Source organism: Panthera uncia, assembly GCF_023721935.1.
Source record: "Panthera uncia isolate 11264 chromosome D3 unlocalized genomic scaffold, Puncia_PCG_1.0 HiC_scaffold_8, whole genome shotgun sequence".
Classification (NCBI taxonomy): domain Eukaryota; kingdom Metazoa; phylum Chordata; class Mammalia; order Carnivora; family Felidae; genus Panthera; species Panthera uncia.
The window spans coordinates 45,062,686-45,080,998 of NW_026057586.1; the positions used below are offsets into that span (position 1 = coordinate 45,062,686).

At 36.6% G+C, this 18,313-nt stretch overlaps 1 protein-coding gene across 3 annotated transcripts in view; it reads right to left on the reverse strand.

The window, feature by feature from the left end:
• TAF4B (TATA-box binding protein associated factor 4b) overlaps window positions 1-18,313 on the reverse strand; it is a 179,573-nt gene that overhangs the window by 104,204 nt on the left and 57,056 nt on the right. For all 3 annotated transcript variants that reach the window (XM_049620318.1, XM_049620317.1, XM_049620319.1), the window contains exons 10-12: window positions 14,284-14,453; window positions 9,054-9,184; window positions 4,074-4,199 (exon numbers count right to left, since the gene is read on the reverse strand). In XM_049620318.1, coding sequence (XP_049476275.1) covers window positions 4,074-4,199; window positions 9,054-9,184; window positions 14,284-14,453 — 427 coding nt within the window. The remainder of the gene's footprint in view (window positions 1-4,073; window positions 4,200-9,053; window positions 9,185-14,283; window positions 14,454-18,313) is intronic.

The window sequence follows — 18,313 nt, forward strand, 5'->3', positions numbered from 1 at the left end:
ACAGAGCCTGATGTGGGGCTCGAACTCACAAAACTGTGAGATCATGACCTGAGACGAAACCAAGAGTTGGACATTCAACCAAATGAGCCACCGAGGTGCCCCTAAAATAACCATTGTTTTAGAAAAAGAGAAGGGCAGCTTGGACTAGTGTCATAACAGAGAAGATGATGATAAATGATCAGGTTGAAATATATTTGAGGCAGATTTATTGATGGACTGGATATAGGGTGTGAAGTAAAGAGAATTAAGGATGATTTCCTAGGATTCTAGTCTAAGCAACTGGAAGGGTGAGAATTCCAACTTTCGGAGAGGATGAAGACCAGAGTAGATGTAGGACATAGGAACTCAACTTTCAGGTTTAGATGCCTAATTAGCTAAGATGCACACTTGGCACCCTCAAAGAAGGTCAGCAAGACTGGAGCAAGACGAGTGAAGAAGGGAGGGATAGGAATGAGCTCAGAGAGGGAGGTGGGTACCTTTTAAGATCTGGTAAGAAGTTTGGATTTTATTTTAAATGCAAGAGGAAGTCACTGAGGTTTTCAAGTATTAGAGGCACACATGATTTGTTATGGAAACACTATTCTGACAAGAGTATGAAAAACAGATTGTAAAAGGAAAACAAGATCAGTTAGGAGACATTACAAAAGTCCAAGTGAAAGATGACTTAGACCAGAGAGGTGACACTGGTGATAAAGAGACGATGAAGACTACATCTGGGAAACAGAACAGGAAGTAAACTGGATGTAGGGAGAGGAAAAGGAGTTAAAGGTGACTCCTAAGTTTTCTGGTTTGAACATCAAGGCAAACAATTGTGTTGTTTACTAAGTTAGGAAAACCTATTAAGAGTAAAAGGTATTTTGAGTAGGGAGGAAAATCATAAAACCTGGGATACTCTAATATTTAGAAGTCTGGCAAAGGAAGAAAAACCAAGAAAGAATGAGACTATATTATATCCAATAATAACTAAACAAGTATTTAATAGTTTATGACTTTGTTTACAGCACAGTAATTGGAAATAAAATATGAATAAACCACCTCATCACATTGACTGTGTGCTTGCTTATAATACTTGACAGCTCAAGGAAGAGCATCTTCCTGCCCCAGCTGTCCTTCCCAGCTCAAGAGGGGTCAGCATGGGACTGAGGCAGTGAGAAACAGCACAGTGATAAGGTTGTGGTGCACCACTTCCTTGTGAGGGTTGGGGACATGAAGTTACAGACCAGTGGCCAAGAATGCGGGGTGATGAAGGGCTGGGGAGACCGACCAAGGCATGGCCAGTGAGTATGGCTACTAATTACACAGGCAATGAAATGAAGGCAGGGGAAACAGTGGTAGCAGACAGAGAAGGCAGCCAGCATGGCTGTTTTGGAGATTAGTTACACAGAGCAAGTAAGTAAATTGAGCACATAAGAAAATAAATTGAGGATAACAAGAGTCAAGTATCTGACTAAGGAGAAAGTATTTATAAACATGGAAAGGTTTAGGCTAGAAAAAGTCCTAAGATATTGGAGTCGGAGGTATCCATATAAATTATGGTTTTAGAACATATACACACAAATAGTTACAAATGTATGTTTGTGTACATATAAATACATGGGTACATACATATACACCATACGTATATTTCCTAGATGTGTCCACTTGACAGGGCCTACATGTGATGACACCCCATTAGCAATGAGCACACTGTAAGCTCTACTCTTGGTTTCTGGACAACATCCTCAACTAAAAAGACACAAGATTCTTTAGGGGAAATGGCTGATTCCAGGGCTGAGGAAGGACAAGCAAAAGCTGGGCCTGGAACATCTTGTGTCAGAAAGTAAGGACAAGCTCAGGGAATGATGGGAAACATGAGTAACAGAGAAAAGTGCCAGCTGGAAGGGTCTCCCACTCAGGAGGAATTTGAGCATCAAAATAATAATTAATAGTAATGGATTACAACCTGTTGAATCACACAGAAATCCAAGAGTCCATATGGATATCAATGAATGCATGCATGAATAAATGAATAAAAGAGAAAGGAAAGCTCTTCCACATAGTAGAATGCTAATAAACGTAGAAGAGGATGAGAATTTAAAAATCACTATTTGCGTATTTATAAGTTGTGCCCATCATAGAAGTGACTGATTCAGGTAGACACCATCTATGGGTGCTAAAGTGGATACACAGAGGTTTGATGAGGAAGGGGATACTGATATAATCCTGGAATGTCTTCCTATGAAAAACTGATTAGAAAAAGGAAAGTGGCAAATTTAAAATGGAGAAAATTGACAGGCACCCACACAACTGGGTGATCAAGGTTGCCTTTTGATATAATCAGCTGGGAAGAATGTATATATTCCTGCCAAGAATTCATGACCTAAGACATGAGGAAATATCAGATGAACCCAGGAATTATTAGTCACCCTATAGATGGTAAGGCCTATACTTCTGAAACTTGTCAAAGACATGAGGGAGAAAGTCAGAAATCTAACTGAAGGAGTCTGAAAAAGAGAGGGCAACAAATAAAACACATATTGCTGAATGGAAGAATAAACCATGGAGGAAAAGGAGAATGAGCCGAGACAGCTGGTGAAATCTGAATGGGGTCTGTGGATTACATGGCAGTGTTATATTGTTCACAGCCTGATTTGGAGGGTTATATAGCAGAATGTCCTGTTTTCACAAATACATGCTAGAATGTTTAGCAGTGATGGGACATCATGGCTGAAGCCTGCTTTCAAAAGGTTCAGAGAAAGGCTAATTAGAGATGATAATTGCACTACTTGTAAATACTAAAAAAAAAACAAAACAAACAAAAAAAACCTCTGAATTCAAAGAAAGAACAACAAAGGAATGAAAGAGAATAATGACAGAGTGTGTGTGTGTGTGCGCGCGCGCGCGCGCGCGCGCACGCGCAGAGAGGATAGAGATGGAGAAAATGCGGTAAAATGTTAAAAATGGGGGGCATCTGGGGCGCCTGGGTGGCGCAGTCGGTTAAGCGTCCGACTTCAGCCAGGTCACGATCTCGCGGTCCGTGAGTTCGAGCCCCGCGTCAGGCTCTGGGCTGATGGCTCGGAGCCTGGAGCCTGTTTCCGATTCTGTGTCTCCCTCTCTCTCTCTGCCCCTCCCCCGTTCATGCTCTGTCTCTCTCTGTCCCAACAATAAATAAAAAACGTTGAAAAAAAAAATTAAAAAAAAAAAAAAAATGGGGGGCATCTGAGAAAAGGAGGGGAGGATTCTTTGTACAGTACAGCAACTTTCCTGGTAAGTATGAAATACCTCAAAATAAATTAATTACCAAAATAAATTAATTACCAAAATAAATTAACATTTATTAATTAATACCTTCAAAATAAATTAACTAAAAAGGTGATTCGTATGTGATTACGAACAAATACTCTGATATGGGAGATTGACAATAACACTAAAAATTAAAACTAAGGTGTTTAAAACAAAAAATAAGTCTAGTGCCCAACCTTTATGACTACATGCAAAGGCCCTAGGACTACAAGGAAATGTGAAGCAACAAAATGCAAACCATGGTAGAACCAGCTTTCAGGCCATCAGGCACTAACAGTTCAGGAAAATGTTTCAATAAAGAAGAAAGGAAATAAATACAGTTATATATATTTATAAGATAAATACTTTTCTTCTTACCTGTTCTTTCATTCTCTAACTCATTTCTGCCCATGCTATATTTTGCTCCATATAATCCTAATTAATCCTAATTTTACCCATAAATTTCCAGATTTTCCTCTCTCAGATTCAACTTGGCACCTATCAAATTATATCCCTAAAAAGACCTTGAGCATTTTTAAAAAACATTTTTACTTAAGGGTAGTAGGTATGATCCTAGGCACACAGGAATTGAGAATGAGGAGATAAAAGATTATATCTCATTAAGCTAAATTAGCTGACAGTCACTGTATGACACTATCCTGGCTGTGAGAGACTTTATTAGTAATCTCATTTCAAGAAATCCTTCAGAGAAATCTCAAAGCTTAATAAAAACAAGACAGTCAACCAACAATAAAGCCAATTCTGACCTCCTTGCCAGGCCACGTTCAATCATAAATCATGTAGGCTCTTACCTTGGCTACCCTAAGTAGCATTTCTCTTTCTTCTAAATCCTTTCTCTGCTTCTCCAATTGATCTAGCTTTTCAAGAAATTTGAGCTGTGATCTGGTATCACTAGACAGGATGTAATTCTCACTTGCCTGGAAAAAAAGAAAAAAAAAAAAAAAGATTCCTAATGATCCTTAGGCAACACATTCTACATGAGGTTTAATAAATCAGCTAAAGACAATAATAACCAACATACACAGGGAGCTAAATTTTCAAGATGTAATATTTGTATTTCTGATAATACAAACAACAACAAAAAAACCTTAGTCATCCTTGAAAGTTGAGAGGTTATTAAGCATTCAAATTTCAGAGCTTTCCTAGAAAGCTGCAAGGGGAAAAAAAAGAGAATTAAGCCAAGCAAATCCTAACAATAGGAAGTAGAAAGCAAGAGAGTATACCATGTACCTATAATCTAAAATCTGTTTAGTTAAATTATTGTCCCATCTCTGCAGACCTTACTATGTTTAATGAAATCTCAGGCCTGTCAAAGACAAAATCAAAATCAAACAAAAAAATCCCAAACAAAAAAACAATCACTTCACTAAAAAACACATCAAAGATGAAAGTTACCACCCCCATTTCCATTGCTGGATTGGTCTAACCTTGACAAGTGAGTACAACTTCAATCAAAATAGAACATAAGATGAAAAGGCAAACATTTAATATCCTAAACCTTGTTTTGAGGACTCCTTTAAGCTATGAACTTGGACAGAAACTAAAGTCAGAGAAAGTAAGTAGATAATTTATAAATGAGAGCCATAACAGAGAAGTATAATTATTTGTCTTAATTTGCTCCATAAAATGATAAAATTTACACTGCTTTATTTATTTTGATATTCTAGAGTGTAAGACAGTGCTTTCCAATCTAAATATTTTTAAAATTTTCTTCATCTATCTTTCTAATACACCTAAGATGGGGATTGGCGGATGCAATCTTCCCAATCAGCATTTAAGATATCCTGCCATCTAGTCATCTCAGTAAATCAGACACCCAAAATATGGGACGGAGACTGTGGGAGACTGTATAACAGGAAAACTTAAAAGTTTTTAAACATTTAGTCTAACAGTCAGTGCCTGGCTTGGAAATCATAGGTAAAGCACCAAGCCCATCTTTGTTTTATCCCGTGCTTATGGTTGATTCAATTAACTGGGACCAAGAGATTTCATATGCCCAAGATTCTTTCTAAATTAAATTTTTATTGTTGGTATTTAACTAGATCAAAAGAGTATTACCGTAGTATAACGAACAAGGATGTATTAGTGCTACTTATTTTAGTTCACGTTTAATACAAAACGAATTCTCAAATGCTTTTAAAGTTAAATAATACAAGATAGAATATGGAATACATTACAGGCCAACCATGAGGCATAAACATAATAACCAGTGGTTTCTTAAATACTTCATCTTTACCATTTTTGTGCTCAGATACTCTGGGGATAGTTTACTGACTTAATTTAATTTTAAAAGGACAACAAACACTAAATTAAAAAGAAACACAGACTTTCTAAAATTTAACCCAATCTCATCCCCATGCTAAGACCCCTTCTTCTTCTCCCAATTTAGATACAACTGCCTCTGGTTTAATGCATCCTTCCTTTATTCTTACAGATGCTAAGCAAATGAGTGTCTCCCCTATTCCTATTGATTCCCCAAACTTATTTAAACAACAGTAACCCCATCTTACCACGTTGCTTCCTGTCTACCACACAGGCCTAACCCAAGTCTTTATGTTAGGTTGAATAGGGTGGTTTAACAATGAAAATATAAGGACTCAGACCAAATGATAAAACCATCATTATTATCCCATCTAAAGGAAGCACAAAGCCCCTTTCAACCAGAAAACACTGAAGCTTCTCCATGACCACTGGCGTGCAGAAGACTGTATCTTCGGCTGGAAAACACCTGGCAGCAAGATCAAAAGCTCTGTGTCACATGTGTCACTTTCTACTTCTTTACTTAAATCTCAGTTTATGGACTATGATTAATTAGATAATTATATCTAAACATGTGAAAGATTACCAAAAGTAGATGGATGTCAAATGAAAAGAGATGGTGGGATTTTGCTTTTAATAAAAGTAAGCTTGTTTTTGTGAAATTCATAGGGTAAAAATTCCCACACTGTACAGATAAAAATAAATCCTATCAGGGATGAACTAAAATGTAAGGACAGAGCTAAATCTGTGACACAATGATTATTATAAGATCAAAGTCTACAAAACAAATATAATTTTGAACTAGATCCAAACGTAACTAAATGATTATTACTTCTGTTTAAAGAAGGATGATAATGTAGTACAAATTCAGACAGTGGCATTAGTTGCACTAAGTAATGAGTGTGGGGAAAGGCAAGCAGGGGAAAATCAATTAGGTTATGGTTAAGGAAGTGTTAGCTTTAAGCTAAGTTACTGAGGTTCCAGGTGGGGTAGATATTATCCATTTTGCCTTGGGCAACAAAATCCTTAGAACATATGCTATTAATATACAACAGAAGAATTCCATCTGAAGACTGGAACACACAACAGTGACTTGGATGACAGAATAATAAACATTACATGGAAATATTCTATTCCATACTAAATTATACCATTATGTTTTATATAGAAACTGCCCACTATAAATAAAAGCGTACTCATATATCTCTGAAACAGTTCAGTGACTGAGGTGGGAATAGGGGATAATCCAGGCTGGAAAAATTTTGAAGACTTTTATAAGTTACAGTAAAAAGCCAAAAAGAAAGACTATTTTCCCCACATCCCAGTATTGAAGGTAAACTGGTATCAGGTCAAATTAGATTATTACAAATTTAGGATGTTAATTGTAATACCCATGGTAACCATCAATAAAATATCTGAAAATACATACACAACAGGAAACGAGAAGGGTATCAAAATAGTACACAACAACAACAAAAATCAAACCAAAGAGGTAGTAATAACAGATAAGGGATTTTAAAAAAGCTACAATGCATACAGAAAAATAGTGAAATATCATAAGTTCCTCCTTATGAGTAATCACTTTAAATGTAAATGGATTAAACTCCCCAATCAAACGGTAGAGACTAACATGATCCAAACTAACAAGCTACCTTACAAGAGATTCACTTTAGATGAAAGCATATGAATAGACTGAAAGCAAAAAGATGGAAAAAAGATTTCATGCAAATAATAACCAAAGAAAGCAGGTGTGGCTATACTGATACCAGGTAAGATAAACTTTAAGTCAACAATTGTTAAAAGACATAAACAAGGACATGATATGTTGACAAAAGAGTCAATTCATCAAGAAGATATACATACCAGACAGCAGAGTCCCTAAATTTATGAAGCAAATGACAGAACTAAAAACAGAAATAGGGGTCTACAATAACAACTGAAGTCTTCGATACCTCCCTTTCAATAATGGGTAGAATTCCTAGACAAAGATCAATAAGGAAATAGAGGACTTAACATTATAAACCAACTAGATCTACCAGACATTTATGAATACTCCCTCCAAAAACAGAATACGCATTCTGCTCAAGTGTGCATCGAATATTCTCTAAGACAGATCCTACGTTAGGCCACACAATAAGCCTAAATAAATTTTAAATGATTGACTCACACAATCTCCTCTGCCCATACGGAATGAAGCTAGAAATCAACAATAAAACAGAAATTAAAAATTTCACAAATATGTGGCAACTCAACAGCATACTCTCAAACAACCATCTGATCAAAGAAATCTCAAAGGAAATCAGAAAATACTTAGAGATAAATGAAAACAAAAACACAATGTTCCAACATTGGAACATTACACTTACAGAATGCAGTGAAAGCAGTGCTCAGAGGGAAATTTATAGCAGTAAATGCCTACATTAAAAAAAGGAAGATATCAAACCAATAACCTACTTTATATTTTAAGGAAATAAAATTAAAAAATGAAAGTGGGATCATTACTGCTGACCTTACAGAAGTAAAAAGGATTATAAGAGAACACTATAAAAAACTATATGCTAACAAATTAGGCCCAAGAAGAAATGGACAAATTCTAAAAACACACAAAAATAGCTAAAGTGTTTTTTTTCCCCCACAGCTTTTTCTCCTCGTGATCACATATTTTTAAGTCAGTCCAGCAAATTCTCACAAAGATTTATACAACTATAAATAGTTCTTCCAAAGTTCTTTAGCAGAAAGGAGAGAAAATAGAATGATTCCTCCAGGGAACTTACCAGTGATGTGGTAACTGATATTTCCCTGAGCTCCTTTTAACCCATGGCAAAGACATTGTGACAATGACCATTCTCACAAATTCAAGACCTCATAAGGTAACCCACATGCTGCACAAAATCTAGCCAACATTTCTTGATATAGGAGGAAAAGGTTATCTTTTTCTTTTTCATCCGTCACCACCCAATAAATTCGCTCTCGACCAAAACCATAATGCAAATAAATCAAGTGCTTTCATCTTCATGATGGCAAGTGATTTGGTTCATACCACAAGGGACAAGACAGGCTATCCTTGCATTTAATTTGTTTAAAAAGCAGCCAAAAATGATAATGAGCGGCACCAGCATTAGCACTCAATGCAATTATTTAACTTATTAAAAAGGAACAACAATGCTAGCAGATTACAGATCACTGAAGAGAACACAGCTATCCAATATTCCATTCTAACACATTCTCCCTCCTAATCAAAAGCTGTAGAAGTCTGAGGCAGAACAGATGCATATCTCAATCTACACTGACACAGAAGCTTTGGACACAATTTTAAACTCTATTTTATTTGTCATGTAAGCATATCTAAATCAGGCAAATTAGGAATGAAACTTTGTCTACCAGTATGAACTACATCTTGACCATTTCCTTTATAAAAATATACTTAGAATATGAATCCACACCAAAAAACTATCTTTAACACAACAAAGAGGAAAGAGGAGAGTCTGTATTTCTTTAATGATTTCCTTTACCTTGTATGTTGTCATTCGATGCTGAGCAATTGTAGTCAGTTTTTCTAGAAGGCCTCGTAATCGCTCCTGTGTTGCATGGGAGATCAAGTTCACAGCATCAGAGTTAAGTTCTGTAATGTCATGCTTTTTACCTGTGGAAGCAGAGAAAATCCATTACGTGTTTTAGTAGTGGCTGATAATTGAAATAATTAGCACAGCAGGTATTCTGTTCCCCCTGGAAGTCATACCCATTATGAATAAAGGTTTGGAGATTATGATTTTCCTGGTAAAGTCACAACTTCAAAGATCTTAGACATTACATTAATAAAACCTAGCCTGAAGCCTCAGAAAATATAGACATTGTTTCACTTAGCCTCTAGAATCATTCTCCTTGCAAGGTCATTTATAGGACAAAGTTAATAAGAACACAAATCAAGTCTAGTGTTCAGGGAGGAAAATGGTAACTGCAGAAATTAGTGCCGTATTCTGTTAATTTCAGTAATTAAAAAAATAGAAAATTACATTTTGCCCTGTTTGACACTGTTAACAATTTACGACATTTATTTCAATGAATTTAGATTGTGGGTCTCTGTTACTGCCTTGTCTACAAGACATACCTACATTCCTTTTGTCCATTACCAAACATGCTTATTTTGCTTTAACTCATGTTCTGATAAACTGGCCTGGTAATTAATTTATAAGTTGAAATAGATTCAAAACCTCATCATTTCATTCCTCCATTTGAATAATTTCTCTCTCACTATATCTCATTCCATAAATAAACCAAACTTCTATTCTTCTTTCTGCTAACTAGGAAGAAAGATTCAAGAAAACAACTTGGACCACATACCCAAAGGCAGAAGGCTCATTTATAAATCAATCTTATCAGTTTTTGAATAATAATTCCTCAGCTCAGTGAACCACCTGTATCAACAGAGACCTAATTCTAAAGATATAGCCAATTAGATTGGCTAATTTAAATGAGTTTTTAATAGTACTATTGTGTTTATTTTTAACAAACATAAGAGTTTGCTTTTGCACTCTCATCTGAAATATACCCTTAAATACTCCCAGTGTGAATGAGTACAGCAAAATAGCAAAGATAGGCTTTAATTTTAATTAATTGTTGGCTTTTAAGCCAACAAATCTTATATTCATTCTTTAACACTATTTCATAATAAATGTTAAACTTCAAAGTATAGGCTATAGGATGTGAGGGCTACCTGGCTGTGACATCTGATCACCAGGGTGGATGTGGCTGATCTGGCTGCCAAGGTGCAGTCCCTTTCCTCTCTCAGTGTTCCTTGTGCATCCCTCCCAAAGCTACATGTTCCCTTGAACTGACAGAACTGGATAGAGGAGGGCCATTCTTTGGTTAGAGGTATGTGAGTAGCTGCATTCCCTTACTAGAACCTCCAAAAAAGTGCTCAAGGTCCAAAATGCAGGCTATAGCACAGCAGACAGGAAGAAGATATAAAACTATTTAGCTTCTTCTAAGCCAAACCTTCAAAATGTGGTTTGTTGCTATCCAGCAAAACTGAATTCATCGCCAGTTTTAGATTCAAGCAGGGAAAAAACACTACAAAGCCAAAGCTACTCTACTAAAACTGTCAGCATACATAAATAACAGAGGTCTTCTACATAAAGGACACAATTTCAAAATCATCCAATGATTAAAGTTACAACTAAACATGGGTAGATGGGTGATGACATGTCAGTTCATGACTAAGGGAAAGAAAATGAACACATAGAAATATGTAGTGTTTTGGAGGGAAACTTCAAAAATAATTTTATATGTATTTATAAAATCGTTTATCCTATGTAAAAAAAAAAAATTCATGTTTTAGAGTATTAGAAATAAACAAGTGAGGGGATCTGCAGACAATTCCAGGGTTTAACGAACACTCAAATGTTCTAATATCTTTAATCCACTGATAATAAAACATGACAAAGTTACCAAGTTACAACACCTGGGTGGCTCAGTTGGTTGAGCGTCCAACTCTTGATTTCAGCTCAGATCACGATTCCAGAGTTGTGGGACCGAGCCCTGTGTCAGACTCTGCACTGAGCATGTGGAGCCTTGCTTAAGATTCCCTCTCTTCCTCCCTCCCTCTCTCTCTTCTCTCCCCCTCCACCCCTCTCCCCCCCTTGTGCTCACTCTCTAAAATTAAAAAAAAAAAAAAAAAAAAAATTCCCACTTTTAAATATAACACTCTCTTTAAATCAACATAATTGATTTAAAAAATCTAGCTGGTACTTGAAAGCTTGTTATGTGATTTTATAGAATGTCTGTAATTTAATTTAGGTAATTAACAAAAAAAGGAAAAACATTGGCATGTTTACTATCCTAACATTTAAGTAGAAAAACCTTCCAAAAAAAATTCTCTGGAACTTTAGACTATTAAGGAATAGTCCTGGTTCTGATCTGTTCTGTAAAGATGGAATTTTACTATAAATGGAAAACATTCCTAGAAATACATAATTCCACTCACTCTATAGTTTTATTGTTTTTTAAAAAGCTTAGGTAATTCAGAAGTAAGAAGTTTTGCAATTTTCTATCCTACTAAGTGACACATTTGTGATTATTAAGGACTGAAAATACAAACAGCTGTTTCCAGAATTCTTCTTGAAAACAGAGGCTGGCAAATTAAATTTGATCTCTTTTTGTATATGAAGTTCGATAGGGATACAGTCTTGCCTATTTGTTTACATATTCTCTAAGGCTGCTCTTGCAATGTAATAGCAGAGTTGAGCAGCCGTGATACAAACCACATGGCCTTTGTGGCAATGTGGCAAATTGCCACAAATGTGGCAAAGTGGCAAATATTTACTATCTGACCCTTTGTAGAGAAAAATTGCCCATCCCTGTCCTAAATGATCACACTGTTCTTGCAATGCCAAAGACTTTCCTATCATATAATCAAAGTTTAAGTCAAATTAAAAACAAAATTTGTTAGGGGGTGGGGTGGGAACGAATAAAACTAAGTATCTACTTCTACTCTACCAAAGCTCTAGATAATTATATAGTTAGTTACATGGAGTCAATACCAGTAAGTTTCCTAAGCCATCACAGGACCGTAAAATGCGTCTTCCAAAATTAAGGAACTGGCTCCTACACCGTACACAACACTTAGGCAAAGAAGAAATTGAAACAGTAAGAAAGGAAAACACGGCATCTGGCTGGCTCAGTCGGTTGAGTGTTGGACTCTTGATTTCAACTCAGGTCACGATCCCAGGGACATGGGATTAAGCCCTGCATAGGTCTCTGAGCTCCACACCGAGCACTGAGCTTGGAGTACACTTAAGATTTTCTTTCTCTCTCTCTTTCTCAATCTTGCCCCCTTCCCACCTGTCTCATGCTCTGTCTCTAAAGTTAAAAAATAAATAAAAATAAAAATAAAAATAAAAATAAAAATAAAGGAAAGGGAAGAAAGAAGGAAAAGGAGAAGGAGAGGGCAGGGAGAAAAGTCAAACAAAATGCAAGCAAACGGCAAACATTTTAACAAGAGCTCTTCTGAATTCCTATACTTTTGGCCTGCTTATAAATTCTAGTTTTTCATAATAAAAGAAAGATAACATACCCAAGTTACATTAGAGATTTAAAAAAAAAGGTGCGGGAGCTCAAACATTTATTATTTTGCAAAACAGATTTAAAATATGTAATAGTAATGTACTTTGTAGTCTTTAAAAATACCATGGTGGCTCAGTTGGTTGAGCATCTTTTGATTTCAGCTCAGGTCATGATCCCAGGGTCATGGGATGCAGTCCCACACTGGGCTCCGTGCTGAGCATGGAGCCTGCTTAAGATTCTCTCCCTCTCTCTCTCTCCCTCTTTCCTACTCGTTCTGTCTCCCTCAAAAAAAAAAAAAAAAAAAAAAAAAAATACCATGGGTATAATCAGAAATCAGAAACCTTCAGATTTTTGTGTTAGGGCTTCAATATAAAATATGAAGATTCTTGGGGTGCCTGAGTGGCTCAGTCTGTTAAGCATCCAACTTCAGCTGGGGTCATGGTCCTGCGGTTCATGGGATAGAGCCCCACCCACATCAGGCTGTCTGCTGTCAGCGCAGAGCCCGCTTTGGATCCTCTGCCTGCCTCCCTCCCTCTCTCTCTCTCTCTCTCTCTCTCTCTCTCAAGTATAAACATTTAATAATTATAATAATAATAAAAATAATAATAATAAAGATTCTTACTAAAGTATACTCAAAGGTCACTAGTATTGACCACCCAAATTTGATATGGGAGAAGGGACTCCAAAAAGTCCCAGGGTTAGGACACAAGAAATGAGATAACTCACAGGCAATATTCTCTCTCCAAACTGTCTCATTTCTCAGTCAATATGGGGAGAGTGCAGTCTCTCACATTACTGCAAGTTTGGTATTAAAGAACAACAAAAAAGCTGTGTGGCTCCAGAACAAAACTGGTACATTTTTTCCATTTCCTTCTACACGCTGCAGCCATCTAATAGCTACTTTTGGACCCAGAAAGACACCTAGTATTTTAATTTAGTTCTTTTAGGGCAACAAGTTTAATTTCAGGGTTGAGATTAAAAAAAAAAAAAAAAAAAAAAAGGGACTTACTCTCAACTTCTGTATTTCTGTTCCACAATATTTGGCAGTTTCTGTATTTCATAAACATGAACTTATAATGTATGCATGCACATGTATCCATATGTACTTAAGTCCAACCAAGAAAGGAACAGGACAGAAAAAAAACTGTATGTCATGTGTACAAATTCACATAAAAATACACACATCTTTTTCTAAGAAATATAAATAAAATATTAACTTCTATTATCTAAACCCAAAACAGTAGGTTATGATTTAAGTTACATTAGTAGTTTTTTTTTTTTTTTTTTTTTTTTTTTAATTTTTTTTTTTATTTTTGGGACAGAGAGAGACAGAGCATGAACTGGGGAGGGGCAGAGAGAGAGGGAGACACAGAATCGGAAACAGGCTCCAGGCTCCGAGCCATCAGCCCAGAGCCCGATGCGGGGCACGAACCCACAGACCGCGAGATCGCGACCTGGCTGAAGTCGGCCGCTCAACCGACTGCGCCACCCAGGCGCCCCACATTAGTAGTTTTTAAAATGAAACGCCTCTTTCTAGAACACCCATGAAATCCTGATTCTTCCCACAGCCTTATTTAAGCCTCAGAGTTCCAGGAACACCAACCCAGGCTGTCTCTTTTGATAATACTTTCCCTGGAACAGACAGTACTCTCAGGTCAACAATCATAAGTCTGCACTTACCAATGTCTAAAATTCTCTTTTGTAGAGCTCCAATGAAAAGAAATGGTTCATCTTTACATGACTGAACAAGTGTGCCAACCAAGTCAGAGTTTGTTGCTAAGATGCAAGCATTTTCTTCACTGAGGTTGACCCCTGCCATGGAAGCCACATCATTGATGTCATCTTCATCCCTAAGAGGAAAAAAAGATAGCTTTTTGGTGGTGGTGGTGGTTGGTGATCTGTACATGAATGATTTAAGAGAGCAAAGAATTACAGATCTTTCCTTATAACTACAGACATTAATTTCTCAATTCATCCAAGCAAGAGAACTGAACAATAGCTATCTTTCCCTGGAAGCTTTTAAAATTAATTGAAATGTCTAACCATTAGTGTATATTTAATCAGAAAGATGAATCAGAAGCAACTGTGTCTCCTAGTGTCCATCTCTCTGTCTTTCAGTTTAGTCAATGAGGGACTTGGGAGTTAAACTAAGTTATCCACAAATGCCCTGAAATGAAGAGACAAAGAAATGAAAACAGACTTCTTTGTTTTCATCCAAGATGTTAAATGCCCTCTGATTTCCCCAGTGTACTCTACTGTTCCACTGAGGAGCAGGAGAAATCCCCTGGTCCTCAAAGGTCCATACCCACATAAAGACCCTTGAAAAGAAGCTTTCTTGACTAACTATTCTGAAACCAAATGGTTAAAACTAGTTTTGATTTTCTGCCTGAGACTTTTGGTGTGCTCCATCTGTACCAACTGAATTCATTAAACCACATCCTCGAGCAAATGGCTGCAAAGGTCTACATACAAGATATAAAATTATACACACACACACATACTAACATGACATATATATAAAACACAAAATATGTTTGAGCTCCTTGCATCGCACCAGCAAAATTAAATAGTTGTTTTTATCTAATAGGATTGCTACATGGCTACAGTGCTAAGATGAGCGTATCTGTTTAAGGGTAGAGAAGAGAGAAAAGAAATACGAAAATTCCCTCACAGCATCCTTATCACCATATGTAATAACAAGCAGGTTACCGATCATAACTCACCTATCAACGTATAACATAATTTACACAAACATGATTATATAAAAAGGATGTTGCTTCTCTTTATTGCATGGTCCAAATGGTATATCATGTGGTCTCACGTCAATAGATTTAAATTATGAAACTCCCTGTGGTAATGCATTTGTGCATGGGAAAGGGAAATAAATTATAATTGTCAAGTACTCAAGAAATGAAGGCCTCTGGTGTTCCACTTTAAAAAGCAGCGTTTAGGGGTGAGGGGAAAAGAGACGATGCTCAAACATATATGAGAGATTTAAAAAAAAACAAAAACTAAATAAAAGAAAGCTAGACACGGCAGTTGAAAGTGAGAGATAGAACAAGAGTCTCATAATCTGAACAGATTTAAAACCCTAACATTCAGAGGTGAGTCTTTACAAAGGGAAAAATAAAACATGCAATACAAAGAAACTATACAAAAATGCTTGCAGTCTGCCTTATCAAATGTCACAGAGGTACTGTCAGAAGTATGAATGCCAAAAATGGTTCTAAGAATTATTTTGCCACCTACATAAGTAGTGTTTCCAGAAACATCTAAACAGGTAAACATCTTAAGTGTAAGAATGGCAGACACCATAAACCCAAAGATGGACCAAGATCCAAATAAAAAAATAAAAGGTCTGAGTGAAAAATATTTCTAAAAACCCCAGGTCTCAAGAGGCACCTGGCTGGCTCAGTCAGTAGAGCATGTGGTTCTTGATCTTGGGGTTGTGAGTTTGAGCCTCATGTTGAGGGTAAAGATTACGTTAAAGTGCAAAAAACAAACAAACAAACAAAAAACCTGATATATCAAGGGAATGAAAAGACAAGCTACACAAACTGGGAGAAAATATTTGTAAAAGGCATCAGATAAAGGGCTGTTATCCAAAATACACAAAGAACTCTTAAAACTCAGCAATAAAACAAACCAATTAAAAAATGGGCCAAAGACCTAACAGATGCCTCACCAAAGATGTACGGATAGCAAAGAAGCATATGAAAAGATGCTCCACATCCTTTCACCAGAGAAATATACATTAAAATGAGATAACACTAAACATCTGTTTGAAAAGGCAAAATCCTAAACACTGACATCAAATGCTGGTGAAGATGTGGAGCAACAGGAACTCGCATTCACTGCTGGTGGGAATGCCAAATGGTACAGTCACCCTGGAAGACAATTTAGCAGTGTATTACAGAACTAAACATACTTTTACTGTACAATCCAACAACTGCACTTCGATTTACCCAAAGGAGTTGGAAACTTATGTCCACACAAAAACTTGTACACAGATGTTTAGAGCAGCTTCAAAGATAACAGATAAAACTTGGAAATAATCATGATGTCCTTCAGTAACTAAGTGTATAAATAAATTGTGGCATATCCAGACAATGGAGTTTTATTAAGTGCTAAAAAAAAAAAAAAAATTGAGATGTCACACCATGAAAAGACATACAGGGAAACTTAAATGCATATTACTAAGTGAAAAAAGTCAATCTGAAAAGGCTACATAACGTATGATACCAACTATATGACGTTCTGGAAAAGGCAAACTAAAAAGACCGGCAGTTGCCAGAGATTTAGCGAGGAGAGAGATGAATAGTCAGAACACAGAATTTTTAGGGCAGTGAAAGTACTCTGTATGATACTATAATGTTGGATACACATCATTATACATTTGTTAAAACCCATAGGATGTACTACACCAACAGCAAACTGTAATGTAAATTTTGGACTTTGAGGGATACTGATGGCCAATGCAGGTTTGTCAACTGTGACAAATGATCACTATGGTGGGAGATGTTGATAATGAGGGAGGTGATGCATGTGTGGGATTAGGGGAATTCTCTGTATCTTCCGAACAATTTTGCTGTGAACCTAAACCTGCTTTAATAAACAATATCTATTTTTTTAAAAAAGGCCAACTACACATTAATGAAGAACTAGTTCACTCTAAAATTGAAACCCAACCAGTTACTTACCATCTCTAGGACTCAAATTTCCTTTAAAAATGAGTAACTTAGGGGTGCCTGGGTGGCTCAGTCGGTTGAGCATCTGACTTCAGCTCAGGTCATCATCTCACAGCTTGTGGGTTCAAGCCCCTTGTCAGGCTCTGTGCTGATGGCTCAGAACCTGGAGCCTGCTTTGGATTCTGTGTCTCCCTCTCTCTCTGCCCCTCCCCAGCTCATGCTCTGTCTCTGCCTCTCTCAAAAATAAATAAAAATTAAAAAATAAAAATTAATAAAAATTTTTTTTTAAAAATGAGTAACTTAGATTAGGTGTTTTCAAAGGTCCCTCTCAGCCACTTAAAAGAATGAGGGAATCCTCTTTGACCTGATACAGAACAACTGCCAAGGAGTACTATGGAGCAGAAAAAAAAAAAAAAAAAAAAAAAGAGGTAGAGAAGAAACTGTCCCTTGGGAAACAGACAGACACGCAGACACACACACATACACACACACATACACATATGGGTATAACCTCACATATCTCTGGAAAGATAAATGAGAAATTCTCTGGAGAGGAAAACAAGGAAGTAGGGATAGGAAAGACTTACTTTATACTATAGTATACTCTTTTCTACCTTTTGAATACTGTACTATGTACATGAATTACCCAATAAAAATTATTAGTGATATTTAAAAAATAGTAAATAAACATGTAGGAAAAGAAACCTGGAAATAGAAAACATGAAGTTTAAACATATAACATCAATCTTCCCTTAAAAAGAAAATCAGAATTGCTTAAGGTAGGGGGGCCTGGGTGGCTCAGTCTGTTAAGCATCCAACTTCGGCTCAAGTCATGATGTCACAGTTCCTGAGTTCAAGCCCCACGTCGGGCTCTGTGCTAACAGCTCAGAGTCTGGAGCCTGCTTTGGATTCTGTGTCTCCCTCTCTCCCTCTCTGCACCCCCCCCCCCCCCCCCATTCACACTGTCTCTGTCTCAAAAATAACATTAAAAAACGTAGAATTGTTTAAGGTATATAAAAAAG